We start from the raw sequence: 19943 nt of genomic DNA, 5'->3' as shown, positions 1-19943 counted from the left end.
AGGAAATACAAAAATGACAAATGACACAAAACAGTGTTAACTTAATAGCAGAACTTTCTGGCTCTGTAAAACATACCTCAACCTAATGAAAGTAAATTATTGTAACTAATGACATGTTTTTCTAGTCCGAATAGAGGAAGTAATATGGAATCAGTGTTGAGAAAAACAATTATGGCCTCAGCAACAGAGGAAATAAATCACATTAAGAACTGTTGCTACTTGGGCTATTACGGTGTCCGGAATCCTTTGAAGTATGATCTTTACAAATGTTAGAATGAAGGAAAGATGGATGCAGCTTCTTCTATTAAAATCCATTCCTTTGTAAGTCTTTAGCTAAAACATATATATATATATATATATATATATAAGTAGTCGAATGAGGCGGCACTCCAGTCTAAGTGAAAAAAAGGGGTGTTTATTCACCCATTAATAAGCGATCTTTTTCAAGCAACATTGCTTTTTTTCACTTATACTGGAGTGCCGCCTCATTCGAATACTTGGAAATTCAGAAGCCTGGGTCTGGCCGTCTAGCAACCTGTCGTTTGTCTATATATATATATATATATATATATATATATATATATATATATAGTATATGTATAGTAACAATTTCATCATAGATTTGAGAGCCTAACTGTCTGGTGATCAAAGCTTTGAGATAATAAACCTTTGCTTTAATATTGCTCTTAAAAATTACGGCCTTTGTAGATTTTATGTCCAGTAAAATACTTTTCAATCCTGCAGCAGGCATTTAGTGCAAGGCAGGGAGAAAAATAGAGAGAGATAGGGACAAAGAGCAGAGTATAGGAGGGTACATTGTGGGTGGTTGTCTGTGGGTGCTGTGAAACCAGTGTCCACTCAAACCAGTCTGTGGGTGCTCCACTCAAATTAGTCTTTGGGTGCTGTTAAGCTAGTGTCAACTCAAACCAGTCTGTGGGTGCAGTGAAGCCAGTGCCCACTCAAATAAGTCTGTGGGTGCTGTGAAACCAGTGTCCACTCAAACCAGTTTGTGGGTACTGTGAAGCCAGTGTCCACTCAAACCCATCTGTGTCCACTTAAACCAGTCCACCAATGTCCACTACTGTCCTGGAAGAAAATTGATTTTACATCGCTGATCCACCAAGGTTCACTGCTGTCCAGGGCAAAAATTGAATGAATGATTGACTGGCTGGTTGACATTTTCTTATTTGAAATTTTTCCAATTTTTGACACTGTTCCAACAATAGCTGATGAACAAAACATTACTAGGTAATAGTCCCACTATTGTAGTTACAATGGTTTGGCTGTTTTATTGAGATTCATCTGCATGTGATTCACAAATAAGTTGCATTTTTAGGCTATGTTCACATACTGGCCATAGTTTACACTACCATATCGGCTGCAGGAATATTATCTTTTTCCCATATGGATTGCGGGCACCTTTGGATGTGCCTGCAATCCAAGTAAGCATTGAACACAATGTAAATTAGGGCCGTACTTTACATTGTGTGCACAACTGTTTTCTACGGCCACAGTTCGCCGAAATGTGGCCATAGAAAATAGACATGCTCATTATTTTCTATGGCCGCAGTTCTACAATTGCTGTAGTGTATTCTGTGTATAAACACTATGACCATTGTTGCATTGAAATCAATGCAAACGTATTAATTTCATTAATAACCGATGTTCTTTTCACTGAAAAGAACATGCGTTGGTAATGAAATTAAGCCATTGTGTGAACATAGCCTTAGGCTTAAAAATACAAATTACAAGCTGATCCCAGCTTCAGTCATTCTATCATTCTTCATCCAATAATCTGGAAAAAATATATATTAATAAATAATTTTATTTGTTTGAGGTATATTTTAGTCACAGTGGTCAGCTCTTAAACAAATATAGTTGTTTTTTTTTTGTCAGTTTTTTTTTTATATCTGTGAAGTAATAAAAAAAAATAAAAAGCTATATCCTGTAATTGGTGTATTTCATACTTTTTGCTATAGCAATAGCAGACAATATAATATGTAGGAGCAGTCTTTGAAGCAGCTCATGGTGGTCAAACCTTCCACATCCTCATTGGGAATATTTACATTGGCTACTTGTTGAGTTATAATGTTGGGATAATACATTGAGATGTAATTAATGTAATATCTGACAGATATATACTTACTAAACTCCCATGTGCCTGCTCTAGATTGTTAATCTGATGTCTTTAATTACAGCCCACTAAGGTGGGCCAGGCAAGCTCATTTCAACTGCAGTCTCCAGAAAGTACTGGCTTAAGGTCCTATTATATGGCACGATGTGGAGCTGAGCACTGACCTGTCTGGGGATCTCTCGCTTCTTTCTCATTCCCCGCTCTTTGTCTCTGCTATTACATGCACAGACATCAAGCGCAGAGGAGGGGGGGGGGGGCACGGAGAGCTGCGGGGGGGGCTGCACGTACGATCCTTAGATTGTCCAGGGTAACCATTGAAGAGAGCGGCGGTCTGCTAAGCAATGGACAGAAGACCATTGCTGTCGCGATCGATGTAATTCAACATGTTAAAAGGCAATGATCAGCCGACATTGTTGCAGATAAGGCATTAAGGCCATCTACTCTTGGTTCAGGCAGTATAAGGCTGGGTTCACACACAGTAAATTTCAGGCAGTATTTGGTCCTCATGTCAGGTCCTCATAGCAACCAAAACCAGGAGTGGATTGAAAACACAGAAAGGCTATGTTCACACAATGGTGAAACTGAGTGGATGACCGCGATGTAACGGTAAATAACTACCAATTTTTTCAATACAACAGCAAAATAACAGCAAATATTTGCCATTAAATGACGGCCATCCACTCAATTACAACATTATGTGAACAGAGCCTTTCTGTGTTTTCAATCCACCCCTGGTTTTAGTTGCTATGAGGACCTGACATGAGGACCAAATACTGCCTGAAATATACTGTGTGTGAGCCCAGCCTAAAAGGGATTTCAGTTTCTCCATAAATGAGCACTGTCTTTCATACACATTCCATCCATTTAAAAGCCAATGTAATTGTTCACCTATTTGTAAATCATTTCAATTACCAAAAAGGACTTGGTAATTTCCCCACAAAACAGCCCTAGAGTCTTGACTTCTAGGTGTCTCTCTTCTTTGCACTTTACTGTCCACTGACTGTCAGGGGATTACAGTCTCTAGTAACTAAGAACTCAAGGAACCCAAGTGGAGGCTGGGATTTAGCATGTTCTATGCGCAGGAAAAAGAGGGAGAGAGTCTGAGAGAGTGACTGTGTACCCACAAGCTGAACTAGTCTGTTTTTGAAAGATGATCCACAGAGGTAAATCAGGGTTTCTCTCTCATTTCTGACTACCCATATGAAGATCATGGCAGCTGTCCCTTGTGTAAATGCCAGTGTACCTACTGCATTGTCCACAGTGCTGCAGAGTGAGCTTCCTCTCTTCCTTCTAATTATAAACAACTAGTGTAATTACTTTATTGCTTTTTTAGGCTAATTTAATGTTCCTTCCTTTTCTGCCCACACAGCATCTTGTAAACCTAGTGCATATCATCTATAATACTGTCATCTATAATACTTTACTGTGTAAACCACTTGCCTAGCACAGAACCAGCCTGTTCAGTGCACTTTTACTAGCATAATGTCCTGGCATAGCATTAAGGACTGAGTGTTGTGCTGTGATTGGCTAGGCAACTAACAGAGGAAATGGCATGTATGTACTACTGGCATCCAGCTCAGCCCTGATATCACTCCCTGAAATGGAATGAGAAACAGCTGTATACTAAGGAGACAACTCTCATTGGGGAATGTGACAGGTATTCTTGGTTTGGGTTAATTCTCCATTCGTTTTTGACCTTTTTAATATTAGCATTTTTTCTTTTCTTTTTTTTATTGCATACGTAAAAGGGATGCAGAGCATTAATACCATAAACTTTCAATGATCATATGCATTTTTATCATTGGCCAGATTCATTTTTCCCCTCCTGACCTGGCCCTATCCTTGCTGTGATTCATTGCAGTTAATTCGCCAGAGGGCTTCTTCTAATATATTACCCAGCAACACTGGGTGGGAAATGTCAGAGAAAAACAATGATGACATTGATTACGCTTAACTTAGACAGGATAACATTCATGGCGAATAAACTTTTTTTCTTTGCACAGTTTATAAGCTTTTTTTTTTTATTTGCTATTAAAGTCCCACACCCTTGGGAAGTCAGATATGCATAAATACATGCTTTAGTAGGGTTAGTCAGAACATTGTGTGTTTCATGCCTTGGTTTTTTTAAGCAGCTTTCACATACTGATAAGTACAGTATGTTTGGATACACATAGCTAATTCTGTATTGCTTTCCAATACTTTTATTTTAGGCTAATTTAATAAGGTTGTATACACTCCTTCATTGTACTGGGAATAATAGTGTCTTTAACAGTCAGCTTCACATGTGCGACTTTTATCAGCCTTTCTGATTTAGACTTTCTTGGAATGCTGGCTGAAAAAAAAAACGTTTCTTAGATCAATGATTCTATGCTGTGTTTACTTTCACTTTTCGGGCCCAAAAATTCCATAGAAAATAATCAGATCTGATATACTGTTACAATTTATACCAGTAAAGCTAGGTCACACTGCGTTCTAAAGTGTGTTTTTTTATGATTTAAAAAAAAAACATGAAAAAATTGATAAGTTTGTGCACATAAGTTTTGTCCCATTTTTCCATTGACTTCCATTATAAAAAGTCAAGTTTTTTTTTTGGCATACACAAAAACAAGGTCAACTATGTTTTTGCGTATATTTAAAAAAGGATGCGTTTTGATCCACTTTTTTATTAATATATTTTTATAATAGAAGTCAATGGAAAAACTGATCAAAACGGATGCACACAACAACATGCATACAATGCGGCAGTTTTTCATCTGTTTTTTTGCATAACACAAATAAAAAAAAAAAGGAATGCAAAAACACAGTATGAACCCTGCCTTACCTCTGAAGTTTTTTTTAAATAAAGTCACTAACAATTGTATCTGTTGTGGAGATATATGTTTAATGCCAAGGGATCAGTTTTAGTCCTTTGGGATCAAGAAAGGCTTTCTAGTTGATGTGGAATATAGCATATAGCATAAAAATTGTATGTGTAATAGGGTTATGAAGGGGGAGATTTATCAAACATGGTGTAAAGCGAAACTGGCTCAGTTGCCTAGCCACCAATCGGATTCCACCTTTTGTTCCTCACAGACTCTTTGAAAAATGAAAGGTGGAATCTCATCGGTTGCTAGGGGCAACTGAGCCAGTTTCACAGATAAATCTCCGCATTGGAAATCTCAAAATGTTGAAACCATTAGAACAAATTGGGTTAAAACATTTGGTACTCAAGCCCTAAAGAGACAAAACATTTACTGCATTTCGATGCCACTGGCCCAATCTTGAATGCTCCAAAAACTAGTCAACTCAAAACAGTCTGTACAGAAAATAATATACCACTTGTTGCTGAAACATTTGTTCAGAGTCCAGAAAACTCCACCAGAAGATTTGGAATTGGGAATTTCACAAGCGAATCCTGAAATCTATTGGGTGGAAAGCTTATCATCCACGGCTAATTCATGGTTTATTGTAGGATGATCCAGATAGGTGGCTGCAATTTAGTGAGATTATGCTTATTGAAATTGAGGAAAATCCAGTCATTTTAGATAACATTATGTGGAGTGATGAAGCTTCTTTTACATTATCCAGTCATATTACCAGCCTAATTCAAATGATCTTGATTTCCAACAAGATGGGGCCCCTCCACATTATTCAAGAGAAGTCCGCAAGTATCTTTGTAACTTTGCTACACCTGGAGGGCGACGAGTTTGACACTTCTGGTCTAGATTTAGTGAGTTGCATTTATGGATGGTGATGATCTATGAGCCATTAGAGTATGGTAGTAGCCAAGCTGGCAGGCTCTAAAGAACAATGCAAGAAAACATTTTTCATGTTGCAAGGCAGGGACATCTGCCATGTATGACCAGAGCAGAAGACAACTTTGAAATTGTCTTAAATCAGCTTAGAAGTTGTATCAAGAGAGAAGAGGAAGCTTGATAGGAAACCATTAAAGAAGCACTTTTAGATTCTAGGAGCTCTAAACACAATCAAAACACTTCTGTATTATGGTCTATGGAGAAAGGTACAAAACAAGTATGCTAAGGGTAAATTCACACGGGCGGATCTGTCGGGAGTCTCACGCACGAAATCAGCAGCTAATCCGCAATACACGTATTTATAATAATAAGAATAATACGTGTACTGCGGATTAGCTGCAGATTTTGTGCGTGAGACTCCCAGCGGATCCGCCTGTGTGAATTTATCCTAAAGGTGTCCATGGCCTTTATGCATGTTAAAGGACAACTCCCATGAAAAACTTTTTCCCAGTAATTGAAGCACATTACAAAGTTATATAACTCTGTAATGTGCTGAAGCCTAACTCTATAATGTGCTTCAATCAACTATCTGCCTCCCTTCCCTATCTTTTCCCCCCTCCATCCCCCACCAGGAAGTGCACTAAACTTACACATACCTAATTACTGTCGTCACCAGTTTCTTCTCTCAGCTCCTTCTTGTGATGATGAGTCATCAGCAGGAGGGCTGGGCTAGCTCCTGTTACACCAGCCTCCCCCTCCCCTGCCTTGTCAGGTGACTCAGCTTGCTCAGCTCCCATTGGCTGAGCAACTGCAAGCCATCTGAGTCATGTCACTTGCTTATCTTCTCTCCGATTGACTCCCAGCACATAGGCAGCTCCCCCTACCCTCATACTCTCTCCTGCTGCCGAGTGGACTCAGTGCGTCATGTCACTAGGGAAGATAAGCAAGTGACATGGACTCAGATGGGAGCTGAGCAAGCTGATTCACCTGATAAGGCAGGGGAGGGGGAGGCTGGTGTAACAGGAGCTAGCCCAGCCCTCCTGCTGATGACTCATTGTCACAAGAAGAAGCTGAGAGAAGAAACTTGTGACGACAGTACTTAGGAATGGGTGAGTTTAGTGCACTTCAAGGTGGGGGGTGGATGGGGGAAAAGACAGGGAAGGGAGGCAGATAGGTGATTAAGTCATATTACAGAGTTATATAACTTTGTAATGTGCTTCAATTACTGGGAAAAAGTTTTTCATGGGAGTTGTCCTTTAAAATGCCTGGTTTCTTGTCTTGTTTGACCTTGAGCTGGTAAAGGAATATGAGTTATTTTAGACCTATTTTCCAGTTGATGCCTCTAATGTTATGAAATAAGTGATCTCAAAACATCAGAACGTGGTCCAATTTGAAGTTCTGCTGACAGTATCAGATTTTATATCTATCTATTGGATATCCATATTTTCCAGTCTCTCATGTTATCAATGAATTAACCAACACTCAAATTTTGCAACTATGTTTTCTTTTGCATTTGGACGGCAAAGGATAGTAATTCTTTGTCCAAATAAACGTCCTGTATCCTATATACTGCAGGTGTGATGATCTCACAAGTATAAGTTTAGAAGCAATTACTTCAGGACTCTCTGTAACGCAATCATTCATGATATATGTATATACACACTGTCACTGTTATGAAAAAGAACATTTAAAACAAATTGTTTCTTGGTCAGAGTGAGAGACACATGACATGATGTAGCTAGGAGGAATCAAGGAACACACTGTAAAACAAAGGTTGTGTTTATATTATGGTTTTAGTCTCAGGGCACACGCGTTACACAGCGTGATAAAGAACACTTCTGAACACAATCAGAAAGCCACTGCTTTCACTCACGGATGCTAATTGCATTGTATCCCCATGTGCCACTGCCTCATCCTTCTTCTTGCCTCATCATCTCCAGTTGCATAAGGTCAGCCAAGGTACAGCAGTAGCTAAAAGATGTTGGACTGCCCAAGGCTAGAAGGAATGAAGGCCCCTCTCTGGGAAAGAAAGAGTCAGCCCTTAGAAAAGGCAGTTAAACAAACACATACAAAAACAACTATGGGTAAAGTATACTGTTAAATGTTTGACACAAGTACAAATAAAGATGTTTAATCAAGTGGTGAAAAAACTGTCATGGCTTCAGAGGTCTGCAATTCTGGAGGTATGCAGTGCTCTGCTTTGTGCCTTCTGGCTGTGATCTCATTGTATGTGACAGCTCGTGTTTTAAACCAACCTTTTTTGCACTGCCAGGTGTATTTTTACATTGTATTGACTTAAAATACATATTTAGGTTCAGGAAAATTGTGTGAAAACACAGAGTAAATCTTAAAAAAAAAAAAAGGATGTTGTAATGCGAGTGGGCTATGTGTCATCAGTACAGACATGGTTAATTTTCCATGAAGAATAAGCTTGTTGAATTGTCCAGAAATTATTATTGCAAGTGTGGATGCTATAGTGACTAGAAATTTGGTGTTGTCAGTTGAAAAAGGCAGATGGTATCACCGTAGCATCTACTGCAGGCCTGATTTCTGTGAATTCAAAAGATGGGAAATACATACTTGACATACTTCAACCCAGGCTGAAAAATCAGAAAAAATGAATTAACAAACAATATGCTATGTAATATTCATAATTCTTCCCCCTTATCACATCATTGTTCAGTCATTTACCTCATGAAATTTATCCTGAGGAAGGCACTATGGCTGCTTTTATATGGGCAGACTGCTGCCCTATACTAACACATAAGTGTTGATCAGCATATACAGCCCGATTTTATCCATTGAAAGAGGTGAAGCAGATTAACATCCAGGAAGAAGGACAAGGTCCATATGCAAGTCAGTAAAAGAAGTCGCATCAACAATTGTGCAGCAATCGAGAGGGAAGACAAAGAGAGGCACAATAAGCAGGCACGGCAATTCCCATTTTAATAGATGAAACCTGATGTCACCTTCAGGTATAGGTTGCTAGGGCATAGCAGGAGATCTGTGACAGAGGACTGGACCAAAATATTTTATATAGTTATTTAAAGAAGGGGAAGCTTGTGGTTGAATTTACCTAGACTAGTCTTCAGGTTTTATATTGAGTTTTTAGCTGAATGGAAAAGTAGCCCATTGTACACAATATGAGGATTTAGTAAAATGTGTCAAAATTTTAGGCCACCTGCAGAACCTAAAACACCTGCACATTTGTTGGCCCTCTTTTTCTTAATGTGTGTTTTAATATCCTGTCTGCAAAAACAATTCCTGGCATAGTAATTCTGGCACTTAATCCTGTAAATGGCTGTATTCTATAGTGACTGACAAATAATTGTAGCTGTCTGGATACCTGAGGTCTATATCCAACCTTTGATACAAGGGAATCTCAGAAATGTATTGTTATTGTATAAATCTCTTTGTGTGGTGCAAAAATCTCAAGATATGTTTTGTTATTGTAAATCTGTCATTAGACTATGCCACCCCGTGTGAGTGCAACGTAGTACTGGAACATGTACTTTACCCTATTAGTCAAAACAGCGTAGAAAATTTGCTGTTAGGCGAATAGAAATGACCAGAAAATACATCAGACACATAGTTTATGAGTTTAGTGTATTCGCAAGGGAAGCACTGCCGCTACCGCCCTCACAGTGATTGACAGGCTGCCAGCCGCCAGTAACTTCTGAAAGCAACAGGAGGATTGCTCTCCTCCACATAGTGGACTCTCAGGTCACTTTTATTTATGCATTTTTTTTTTGCTAATAGGAGAGAAGACCTGAACTCGTACTATGTTGCCCCAGGTCTGATGGTAGATCCCTTAAACTGCTTGCGTTTCATGTCTTTTATTTAAAAAAAATTATTTATGTATTATATGGTTTCCAGATTTTATCCAATTTTATAGTTAAAGCATTGCTTTTACGTTCACACTGAAATGAATACTTTTTTGGCAGATTGTTGGTTGTGACCATCAGTTAGGAAGCACAGCAAAGGAGGACAACTGTGGAGTTTGCAATGGAGAAGGGTCAACATGTCGGTTGGTTCGGGGGCAGTACAAATCCCAGCTTTCTGCAAATAAATGTAAGTGAATGTTATTTGATTTATCCCAGGAAAACAGGGCTGCATGATTATGTACACTGCTATTCAGTGAAAAGCGGCCGCAGAAAACCCTGTTAGTTCACACAATGGAGCGTGCAGCTCCGGCCGCACGCTCCATTGTGAGCAGTGGGGAATTCTGATGCGGGCGCATACGGATAAGGTGCTCAAGATCATATGGCCGTTACCGCACTACCAGCCCGGATGATCTTTTCTAAGATTGGCCGTTCCGTGACAGAACGGTTGGTCTAATACAAAGTGTAATCATAACCTTAGTGTAGTTGTCTATGCTTTTGTATACAGAAAAATTTAAACATTATGGAAACAGTGATGCATAAAACAGAATGCCATGTGAACCCAGCCTTTACATTGCTACTACTGCTACTATGTTATTCTATCATCTTTTTTATGCATTATACTCACATACCAGCCAGATGGAGGCCAGAGGGACACTATTTTGACACAACTTTTAAACTTGCAGCCCATGCCAAATGGGAGTATCTGTGCCCTAACTTTGCACCACCCCTCGGTCCCTTCTCCCCACCCTCTTCATCCAGAGGAATGCCACTGGAACATTTCTTCCATGCTGAACATTGCACAGGTGCTTAATGATCCAACCCATGTTCAGTATTCACACAGCTGACGAATAGGAGACAATCTTCCTGGAGCATTCCTAATGATAAAGAGAGTGGGGAGGAGGGACGGAGGGGTGGTGCAAAGTTAGGGCACAGATACTCCCGTTTGGCACAGGCTGCAAGTTTATAAGTTGTTTTTTAGGACAATAACTGCATCACCTGCCGAACGGACCCCAGGACAGATCTTGGATTAAAAGCAGCTATCTGAAGGTACAAGTGGTTTTGGGGGTTCAGATTGTGGGTACAGAGTCGCTTTAATATATACATCTGGAAATCTTCTGGTGTATACAATAAACGTAGAGTAAAAAAGTAATGTAAACTGTGCCTTTAAGAAATCTGAATCATTATTTTCTAAAAAAGTATAAACAGACTGGGACTTTCTTAAATAAAAATGTACCTGTGTGATCTCATCTAGAATAGCAAACAAAAAAGAATAGTAAAATCGAATTTGTCCCATACCTATAGTAAGTATATATATATATATATATATATATATATATATATATATATATATATATATTCCTTTTACAATACACTACTAGGAACTGTGGCTAGTTCATGAATAAACTGTAGCTGTTCATTCTAATAAATGCTGCTCTTTAACCTACTCTTTGTACTGCTCAGGTCCCAGTTCTGATGTTATCCTAATTCTTCTGTTTGCAATAGTAGGAAAGGAAGACTAGGCAGTGGTATACATCAACAAAGCCTGAGAAATGCAAGCCAAGAAGAGAGAATTTAATACGTGCATGCATTTCCCAGGACTCTTGGCTATGGCAGGGTCTCCTTCCCTTTTTATCTGCAATTGTATAGAATTCTTTGAAAGTGTAAATATTTGTGGGATGCAATTGTGACCATACTGTGTGCCAGTTTCATGCTTCACTTGCTCACAAACAGCCAGTCCGTCCTGATTGAAGGACGTTCAGAAAATGTTTTCCAGACTTGCTTAGTGCTCAAGCCACATCAACTTTCCTAGTCCTCTTTAGCTTCTTTTGTTTCCTCACGCTTTTTCTTTTCTTTACCTTGTAACTAGAACTACAAAGGAACCTAAATCATTCAGCAAACAAAGGCTTACATTGAAAGAGAAAATATATACCCGTGAATTTGTGAACATCAATGGATCATTCAGTGGCATTATTGGCCTTCCAAATAATTCTTTGGCAGAAAAGATTGAGAGACTCTATTGTAATTTACTGTACATAGTGCAAAAATACAGAAGCTTTGTATAATATAAGCACCGTGATCAAATCCAAGCAGCCAATTCTCTTAGTAGCATCAGAGAAAAACAATTGGATATGAAAAGGTGCTCTAATGTTTTACTTACACCCTACAGTCTATCTATCCATCAGACATCACCTATGCCAGATGATAATGTAACTCAAGAAAACTATTACCAGTTTAATTCTTTGCAACAGAAATTATTCACATTTATGGATAGTTTGAAAGAGAAGAAAGGGTCAAATACAAGCCGGTACAGTTGGATAACGCTTATTTTGGTTTTATCAAGATTGGGTTTCAGGGTCAGTAAGTGTGGAGATTTCCCTATACCCGGCTATTTTTTTCAAAAAGAATTTTCAGCAGCAGGAGTTCTGGTTGATGCAATGTCTATGTAAGCACCCTTCCCTCCGAGATTGAGGACACATGACCTCCATCTCTTTGGGCCGGGTTAGTGAGCACTTTGTATAGCTAAGCCAGTCCACAGAGACAGAGCTCCCGTGTCCTCTATTGCAGAAGGGAGAGATATGGGCAGTGAGATAGCGAGGACTTTATTCTGATAATTTTCAAATCTATAGAGGAAGAGTGAGCACCAAAACCAAGGAAATGGCACTATGAAGAAAATACATGTATGTCGCAAATAGGGGAATAGTAGGGGGAATTAGATAAATGTAAGAATTTAAGTACGAAATACTCCTTTAGAGTACGTTCACACTTACCGGATCCGCAGCGTATTTCATTTAAATAACTGAACACGGCATCAAATCTGCTGCAGATCAGCTGCGGATCCTGTAGGTGTGAACGCACCCTCAGGAATTCCTAGGCCACTGCTGGTAAAGACTAACATCAGGAATCTATAATCAGCAAACAATAAATGGTCTAGAGAAAAAAGCAGCAACTTAGTAACAGCATAGGATATAGGTGACTGCCTCCTGGTATTGACAGGGTAGAGCAAAGTGCCCTGAAGCCACGTAGCCTCAATGGTCTCATAGTTTCTGTCCTAGGTAACCCTCTTGCTGTGCATGTGAGCTACCTCAGAATTTTTTAGAAGGCATAATGGCTAACTAGACCCCTAGATAAATAGGAATGTAGCTGAGAATCAATAGTGAAAGACACCTGGATGCCTGAAAGACAGAATGTATAACTTTATTGGAATGTACATACATCCATAGAATTAGTTAGAAGTAAACAACTAGAAGTAACGTCCAATAAAGAGGGAATAACTCAACACTAATCTCTAAATTAATCTACTCACAATAATATTTTTCTTTTCTTTGTTTTGGCAATAAGAGGAGTAGCACGTGAAACAAGTTACATAAGGTAGAACAGTGTGAGAAAGTTCGATAATGTTTTTATTAAGAAGTACTGAACCACTATTTAATAAAAGCTTCAGTTGTCTGGACCTCAGTCAGGAGCTATAACATTGACTACTTCTAGATGGTTGTAACTTGTTTTGCTTGCTACTGAGTCTTTGACTGACCTAGACAGAAAGATGGAATATAGTTCATGTTTCCACCAGAACTGTAATAAAGGTCCCCATACACTTTATACTTATGATGGCCAAATCCATCACTCGCAGATCAGAAATAGGGGGTCTGACGCGATGCAATTTCATTGTCTGTGCAGTGGATTATGCACAACCTTAGGTCATTTAAATGTCACTTTGTAGAAATCAATAAGTATCAATAGTCCTAGCAATTTTAAGAAATTATCTAATAGGTTTTATTAAGCAAAAGAGTTTGCAGCCTCCCCCCACTTCAAAAGAAGAAGCTCTTCTGTGTCCAATATGGTCTATGGAGGGAGGAGGGGAAAAGAGGAATAGGTGAGCACAGAAAGGAGGAAAGGCAGCCCTGCAGAACACATCATCTTGCAAACTTATCTCACCAAGTTCCCAGACCAACACTGAGCTTTCTGACCTCTGAATCAAGTGTTTTATGTGCAGGAACTGTCTCCAAACTGGAAGGCTGCTTGTCTCCTCTTCCTGTTGATCCCCCCTTGACCCCTCCCACCTCCCTAGGTAATAATGGACTCAGCAAACCCGACTTGAACCTGGCCTGATAATGAACAGATAAGAAGTGAAGGGGGAGGCTGGAAAACAGCTTTTTGAGTACAGAATGAGGCCCTTTTGCCAAATAAAACCTATTAAAGAGTTTCTGGTACTTTTGATTTCTCCAAAAATATTTTAAATGACAGCTACACAGTAAAGCCAATCTGTGAAAATTCTTATAAGCACAGATAAAGCTAAATGGAGTGCGTTCCCTTAGGGTATATTCACACGGGCGGGCTCGCAGCGAGATTCTCGCTGCGAGCCCGGCAGGTCCTGTCAGTTCCCATAAACTACATACTTGCTGCGGTCTAAACGACCGCAGCGAGTATGTAATTATACCGCGCTTAACCCCTTCTACTCCCGCCGGCTCCCCCGCTGTAAGCAGCATACATTACCTGTCCTTGCTGCACGGGTCCGGCGTCCTGCTCTCCCGCCCGGCCAATCACACTAATTGGCCGGACGGGAGAGCAGGACGCCGGACCCGTGCAGCAAGGACAGGTAATGTATGCTGCTTACAGCGGGGGAGCCGGCGGGAGTAGAAGGGGTTAAGCGCGGTATAATTACATACTCGCTGCGGTCGTTTAGACCGCAGCAAGTATGTAGTTTATGGGAACTGCCAGGACCTGCCGGGCTCGCAGCGAGAATCTCGCTGCGAGCCCGCCCGTGTGAATATACCCTTAAAGTACCTCTGTAACCCATAACAACCAAACTGTAACAACATAATTCTATAGGTCACTGTTATTAACATGACCTACCAATCTATATCATAAAAATCAAAGTCTGTCTGTCTGTCTGTCCTTCTGTCTGTCTGTCTGTCTGTCCTCTATAGACTTCCAAACGCCTGAACCGTTTGACCCCAAATTTGGCACACAGATACATTGGGTGCCCGGGAAGGTTATGGCAAAGGTTCCGTCCCCGCCAGATGTACAGGAGGGGAGGGGGAGGGGAAAGAGAGGCGCCCCATAGAGATGAATGGGAAAATCTCCTCACTGCAAACACAGGTGATATAATTAGCTGCAGCAGACACGGCAGTTGGAGCCTTAGCAACCAATAGGATTACTGCTTTCATTTTCACAGGGAGCAATGGTTGCTAGGGAAGCTGCCTCACAACATACACAGTAATAACTGGTAGACCCCCTACTCCATCTATACAGTACATGTTTATACAGGACCCCCTACTCCATCCATACAGTACATGTATATACAGGACCCCCTACTCCATCTATACAGTACATGTATATACAGGGCACTACAGGTATACCAAACTGTGACTGGGTAACACTGCCACACCAGACCTGACCAATACCGCCATACTGTGACTGGATAACACTGCCACACCAGACCTGACCAATACCGCCATACTGTGCTGGATAACACTGTCATATCAGACCTGACCAATACCGCCATACTGTGAATGGATAACACCGCCACACCAGACCTGACCAATACCGCCATACTGTGCTGGATAACACTGTCATACCAGACCTGACCAATACCGCCATACTGTGACTGGATAACACTGCCATACCAGACCTGACCAATACTGCCATACTGTGACTGGATAACACTGCCCCACCAGACCTGACCAATACCGCCATACTGTAACTGGATAACACTGCCATACCAGACCTGACCAATACCGCCATACTGTGACTGGATAACACTGCCATATCAGACCTGACCAATACTGCCATACTGTGACTGGATAACACTGCCATACCAGACCTGACCAATACCGGCAAACTGTGACTGGGTAACACTGCCACACCAGACCTGACCAATACCGCCATACTGTGACTGGATAACACTATCATATCAGACCTGACCAATACTGCCATACTGTGACTGGATATCACCGCTATACCAGACCTGACCAATACCACCATACCGTGACTGGATAACACCGCCACACCAGACCTGACCAATACCACCATACTGTGCTGGATAACACTGTCATACCAGACCTGACCAATACCGCCATACTGTGACTGGATAACACTGCCATACCAGACCTGACCAATACTGCCATACTGTGACTGGATAACACTGCCCCACCAGACCTGACCAATACCGCCATACTGTAACTGGATAACACTGCCATACCAGACCTGACCAATACCGCCACACTGTGACTGGATAACACTGCCATATCAGACCTGACCAATACTGCCATACTGTGACTGGATAACACTGCCATACCAGACCTGACCAATACCGGCAAACTGTGACTGGGTAACACTGCCACACCAGACCTGACCAATACCGCCATACTGTGACTGGATAACACTATCATATCAGACCTGACCAATACTGCCATACTGTGACTGGATATCACCGCTATACCAGACCTGACCAATACCACCATACCGTGACTGGATAACACCGCCACACCAGACCTGACCAATACCACCATACTGTGACTGGATAACACCGCCATACCAGACATGACCAATACCGACACACTGTGACTGAATAACACTGCCATACGGGTAAATACAACCCTGCAGGTATACAGGACACTACAGGTATACAGGACCCCAAAACTATACACTACAGGTGCACGGGACCTCCACAAAACTATATACTACAGGTATACAGGACCCCAAACTTTACACTACAGGTATAAAGGACCCCAAAATTATACACTCCAGGTATACAGGACCTCCACCAACTATACTTCAGGTATACAGGTCCTCCACCAACTATATACTACAGGTATACAGGACCCCAAACTATACACTACAGGTATACAGGACCCCAAAACTATACACTACAGGTATACAGGAACTCCACCAACTATATACTACAGGTATAGGACCTCAAACTATACACTACAGGTATAGAGGACCTCAAAACTATACACTACAGGTATACAGGACCTACACCAACTCTATGATACAGGTATACAGCACCTTCACCAACTCTATACTACAAGTATACGGGACCCCAAATATACTACAGGTATACAGGAACTCCACCAGCTATATACTACAGGTATATAGGACTATACAAACTATACACTACAGGTATACAGGTATACAGGACCTCCACCAACTCTATACTATAGTTATACAGGACCCTCAAACTATTCACTAAAGGTATACAGGACCCCCGAACTAAATACTACAGGTATACAAGACCTCCACCAATTATACACTACAGGTATCCAGGACCCTCAAACTATAAACTACAGGTATACAAGACCTCCACCAACTATACATTACAGGTATACAGCACAAACTATATAGTACAGGTATACAGGACCCCCGAACTATACAGTACAGGTATACAGGACCTTCACCAACTGTACACTACAGGTATACAGGACCTCCCTCAACTATACACTACAGGTATACAGCCCCCCCAACTACACACTAAAGGTATACAGGACCCCCCCCAACTATACACTATAGGTATACAGCCCCCCCAACTATGCACTACAGATATGTGAGACCCCTAAAAACTATACATTGTGGGTATACAGAACCCCTCCAACTATGCACTACAGGTATACACTAATTCCACTGATTAACTCAGATGAAACAATACCTTTAGCTTGGCCTCCTGGGCACCTTAGAACAAATCTAATTAACACACTGACACTTTATACCCGGGCAGCGCCGGGTACATTTTCTAGTAAAGAATAAAATTGTTACACTTCACTGAAATATTGATAGGTAGGTCCTGCAGCTATATTATTTTTATTTTTTATGTAGTTTGACATACTCTTAAAAATCTATTAAAACTTATTTAACCCCTTAACGACCGCGGCCGTAAGTGTACACCCCCAAAACCCGTGCCTTAACGCAAACGGGCTTACATTTACGCCCGCGGTTTCCCCGATCGCTGCATGTACACACGCAGCGATCGGGGAAGATGGCCTGCCAGAATGGAGTCTATGACACGGACGGAGACGCGCGCCTCCATCAGTCCGCCTGCGGGTGCCAGCTGCGGAATGCACAAAGGGTTATCCTTCGCCATTCCGCAGTGTGCACGTACCCTTAGAGTGTATGAAGGAAGGGACACCCGAATCCTGCCCCCAGATGACCCCCCCATCCTCGGAGTTAGTGGGGAGATCGTTGGGGAACTGATCTTCCCACTGCTGGATAAAGGTTACCACCTGTACGGGGATAACTTTTATATCAGCACCCCCCTCTCCCGATCCCTCGCTTCCCGAGCTACTGTAGCTTGCGGCACGATCCGAAAATATCAGAAGCAGTAACAGAGCCCTAATATTTAGCAGCCATGGAGCGGACCCAGCGCTTCTGGATATGAAGGACCCCATATCGCACCAGGACAACATTTTCCACACTGGAGAACAGGAGACCCCAGAAGAAGTGCAGAGTGTGGCGTAACAGGGGGATCAGGAGGGACGCCATTTTCCAGTGTGACACCGGTCCTGATCACCCCGGCCTCTGCATACTGGATCGCTTCAAGGCGTACCACACGTCATTGGGGTTCCACATTGTCTAAATTCTGTCCCTTATTCCTATTTCAGGGGTCACATTGATCCAGGGATTATTCTGATTGCCATTATGGAGTCAGGAAGGAATTTTTTCCCAGTGATGAGGCTACTGTCGTCTGCCTTACGAGGGTTTTTTGCCTTCCTCTGGATCAACACAGGTTGAATTTGATGGATACCTGTCATTTTTAACCTTATAAACTAATAATTGGCCTAATACCCCCAAATAAATTAGAATTGTCCCTTTTCCCCAGCTAAATAGACATGGCCGCTATTCCCATTAGAGGATGCCATGATGCAATTACAAAGCCTCTGTGCGGCCAGGACAGTAGAAACCCCCCACAAGTGACCACATTCTGGAAACTACACCCCATAAGGAATCTAACAAGGGGGGCAGCGGGGAGATGGTCCCCTGGCGACGGCCACATTTTGGACGTGAAAATGAAAAAATTGTATTTTTTATTTTCACGGCACATGTTCTACATATGTGCCTGTTACCAGTGGGGTCCGTATGCTCACTGCACCCCTTGTTAGATTCCTTATGGGGTGTAGTTTCCAGAATGGGGTCACTTGTGGGGGGTTTCTACTGTCTTGGCAGAACAGGAGCTTTGTAATTGCGACATGGCCTCCATCCTGCATTCCAGACTCTAAATGGCGCTCTGTCCCTTTGGTGGCTTGCCCTGTGCCCATATGGCACATTATGTCCACATCTACGGTATTTTCGTACTTAGGGGAAATTACCCTACACGCTTTGCGTTTATTTATTTTTTTTAACCCCTTGTGGAAATGGAAAAAAAATCAAGGCTAGACCAACATTTAGTGTAATTTGTTTTAAATTTTTACTCTAAATCATTGATCTTGTCTTGATTTTTTCATTTTCACAAGGGGCTAAAAAAAAAAATTAAAAAAAAAAAAATTTGTAGAGCAATTTCCCCTGAGTACGGAATTACCCAACATGTGGACATAAAGCGCAATGCGGGTGCAGGGTAAACCTCCACTGGGAAGGAGCGCCATTTGTTTTTTTGAGGCTGGATTTGGCTGGAATGGATTTCGAGGGGCCATGTTGAATTTAAAAGGCCCCTGTGTTGCCAAGACAGTTGAAACCCCCCACAAGTGACCCCATTATAGAAACTTCACCCCTCAGGGAATGTAACAAGGGGTGTAGTGAGCATATGGACCCCACTGGTGACGGGCACAAATGTGGAACAATGTGGCGTGAAAATTAAATATTACATTTTTTACACTATAATGTTGGTCTAGCCTTGAATTTATCATTTTCAAAAGGGGTTAAAAGAGAAAAAAACACACAAAATGTTTAGAGCAATTTCCCCCGAGTCCGTAAATACCCCACATGTGGACATAAAGCGCCATGTGGGTGCAGGGCAAGCCTCCAAAGGGAAGGAGCGCCATTTGGATTTTGGAGGTTGGATTTGGCTAGAATGGATGATGAACGCCATGTCGCATTTACAGAGCCCACGTGCTGCCAAGACAGTGGAAACCCACCACAAGTGACCCCATTCTGGAAACTACACCCCTCAAGGAATCTAACAAGGGGTGCAATGAGGATATGGACCCCTTGATGATGGGCACATTTGTGCCATGAAAGTGAAAAAATGAAAATTTGCACTTTCAC

At 41.5% G+C, this 19943-nt stretch overlaps 1 protein-coding gene across 3 annotated transcripts in view; it reads left to right on the top strand.

The window, feature by feature from the left end:
- ADAMTSL1 (ADAMTS like 1) overlaps nt 1-19943 on the top strand; it is a 526103-nt gene that overhangs the window by 370419 nt on the left and 135741 nt on the right. For all 3 annotated transcript variants that reach the window (XM_069962058.1, XM_069962057.1, XM_069962059.1), the window contains exon 5: nt 9813-9939. In XM_069962058.1, coding sequence (XP_069818159.1) covers nt 9813-9939 — 127 coding nt within the window. The remainder of the gene's footprint in view (nt 1-9812; nt 9940-19943) is intronic.

The sequence above is a fragment of the Dendropsophus ebraccatus genome, chromosome 3 (genome assembly GCF_027789765.1).
Source record: "Dendropsophus ebraccatus isolate aDenEbr1 chromosome 3, aDenEbr1.pat, whole genome shotgun sequence".
Classification (NCBI taxonomy): Eukaryota; Metazoa; Chordata; class Amphibia; order Anura; family Hylidae; genus Dendropsophus; species Dendropsophus ebraccatus.
Note: the sequence above shows the minus strand (reverse complement) of the source record. Positions and strands in the feature narration are given on the sequence as shown.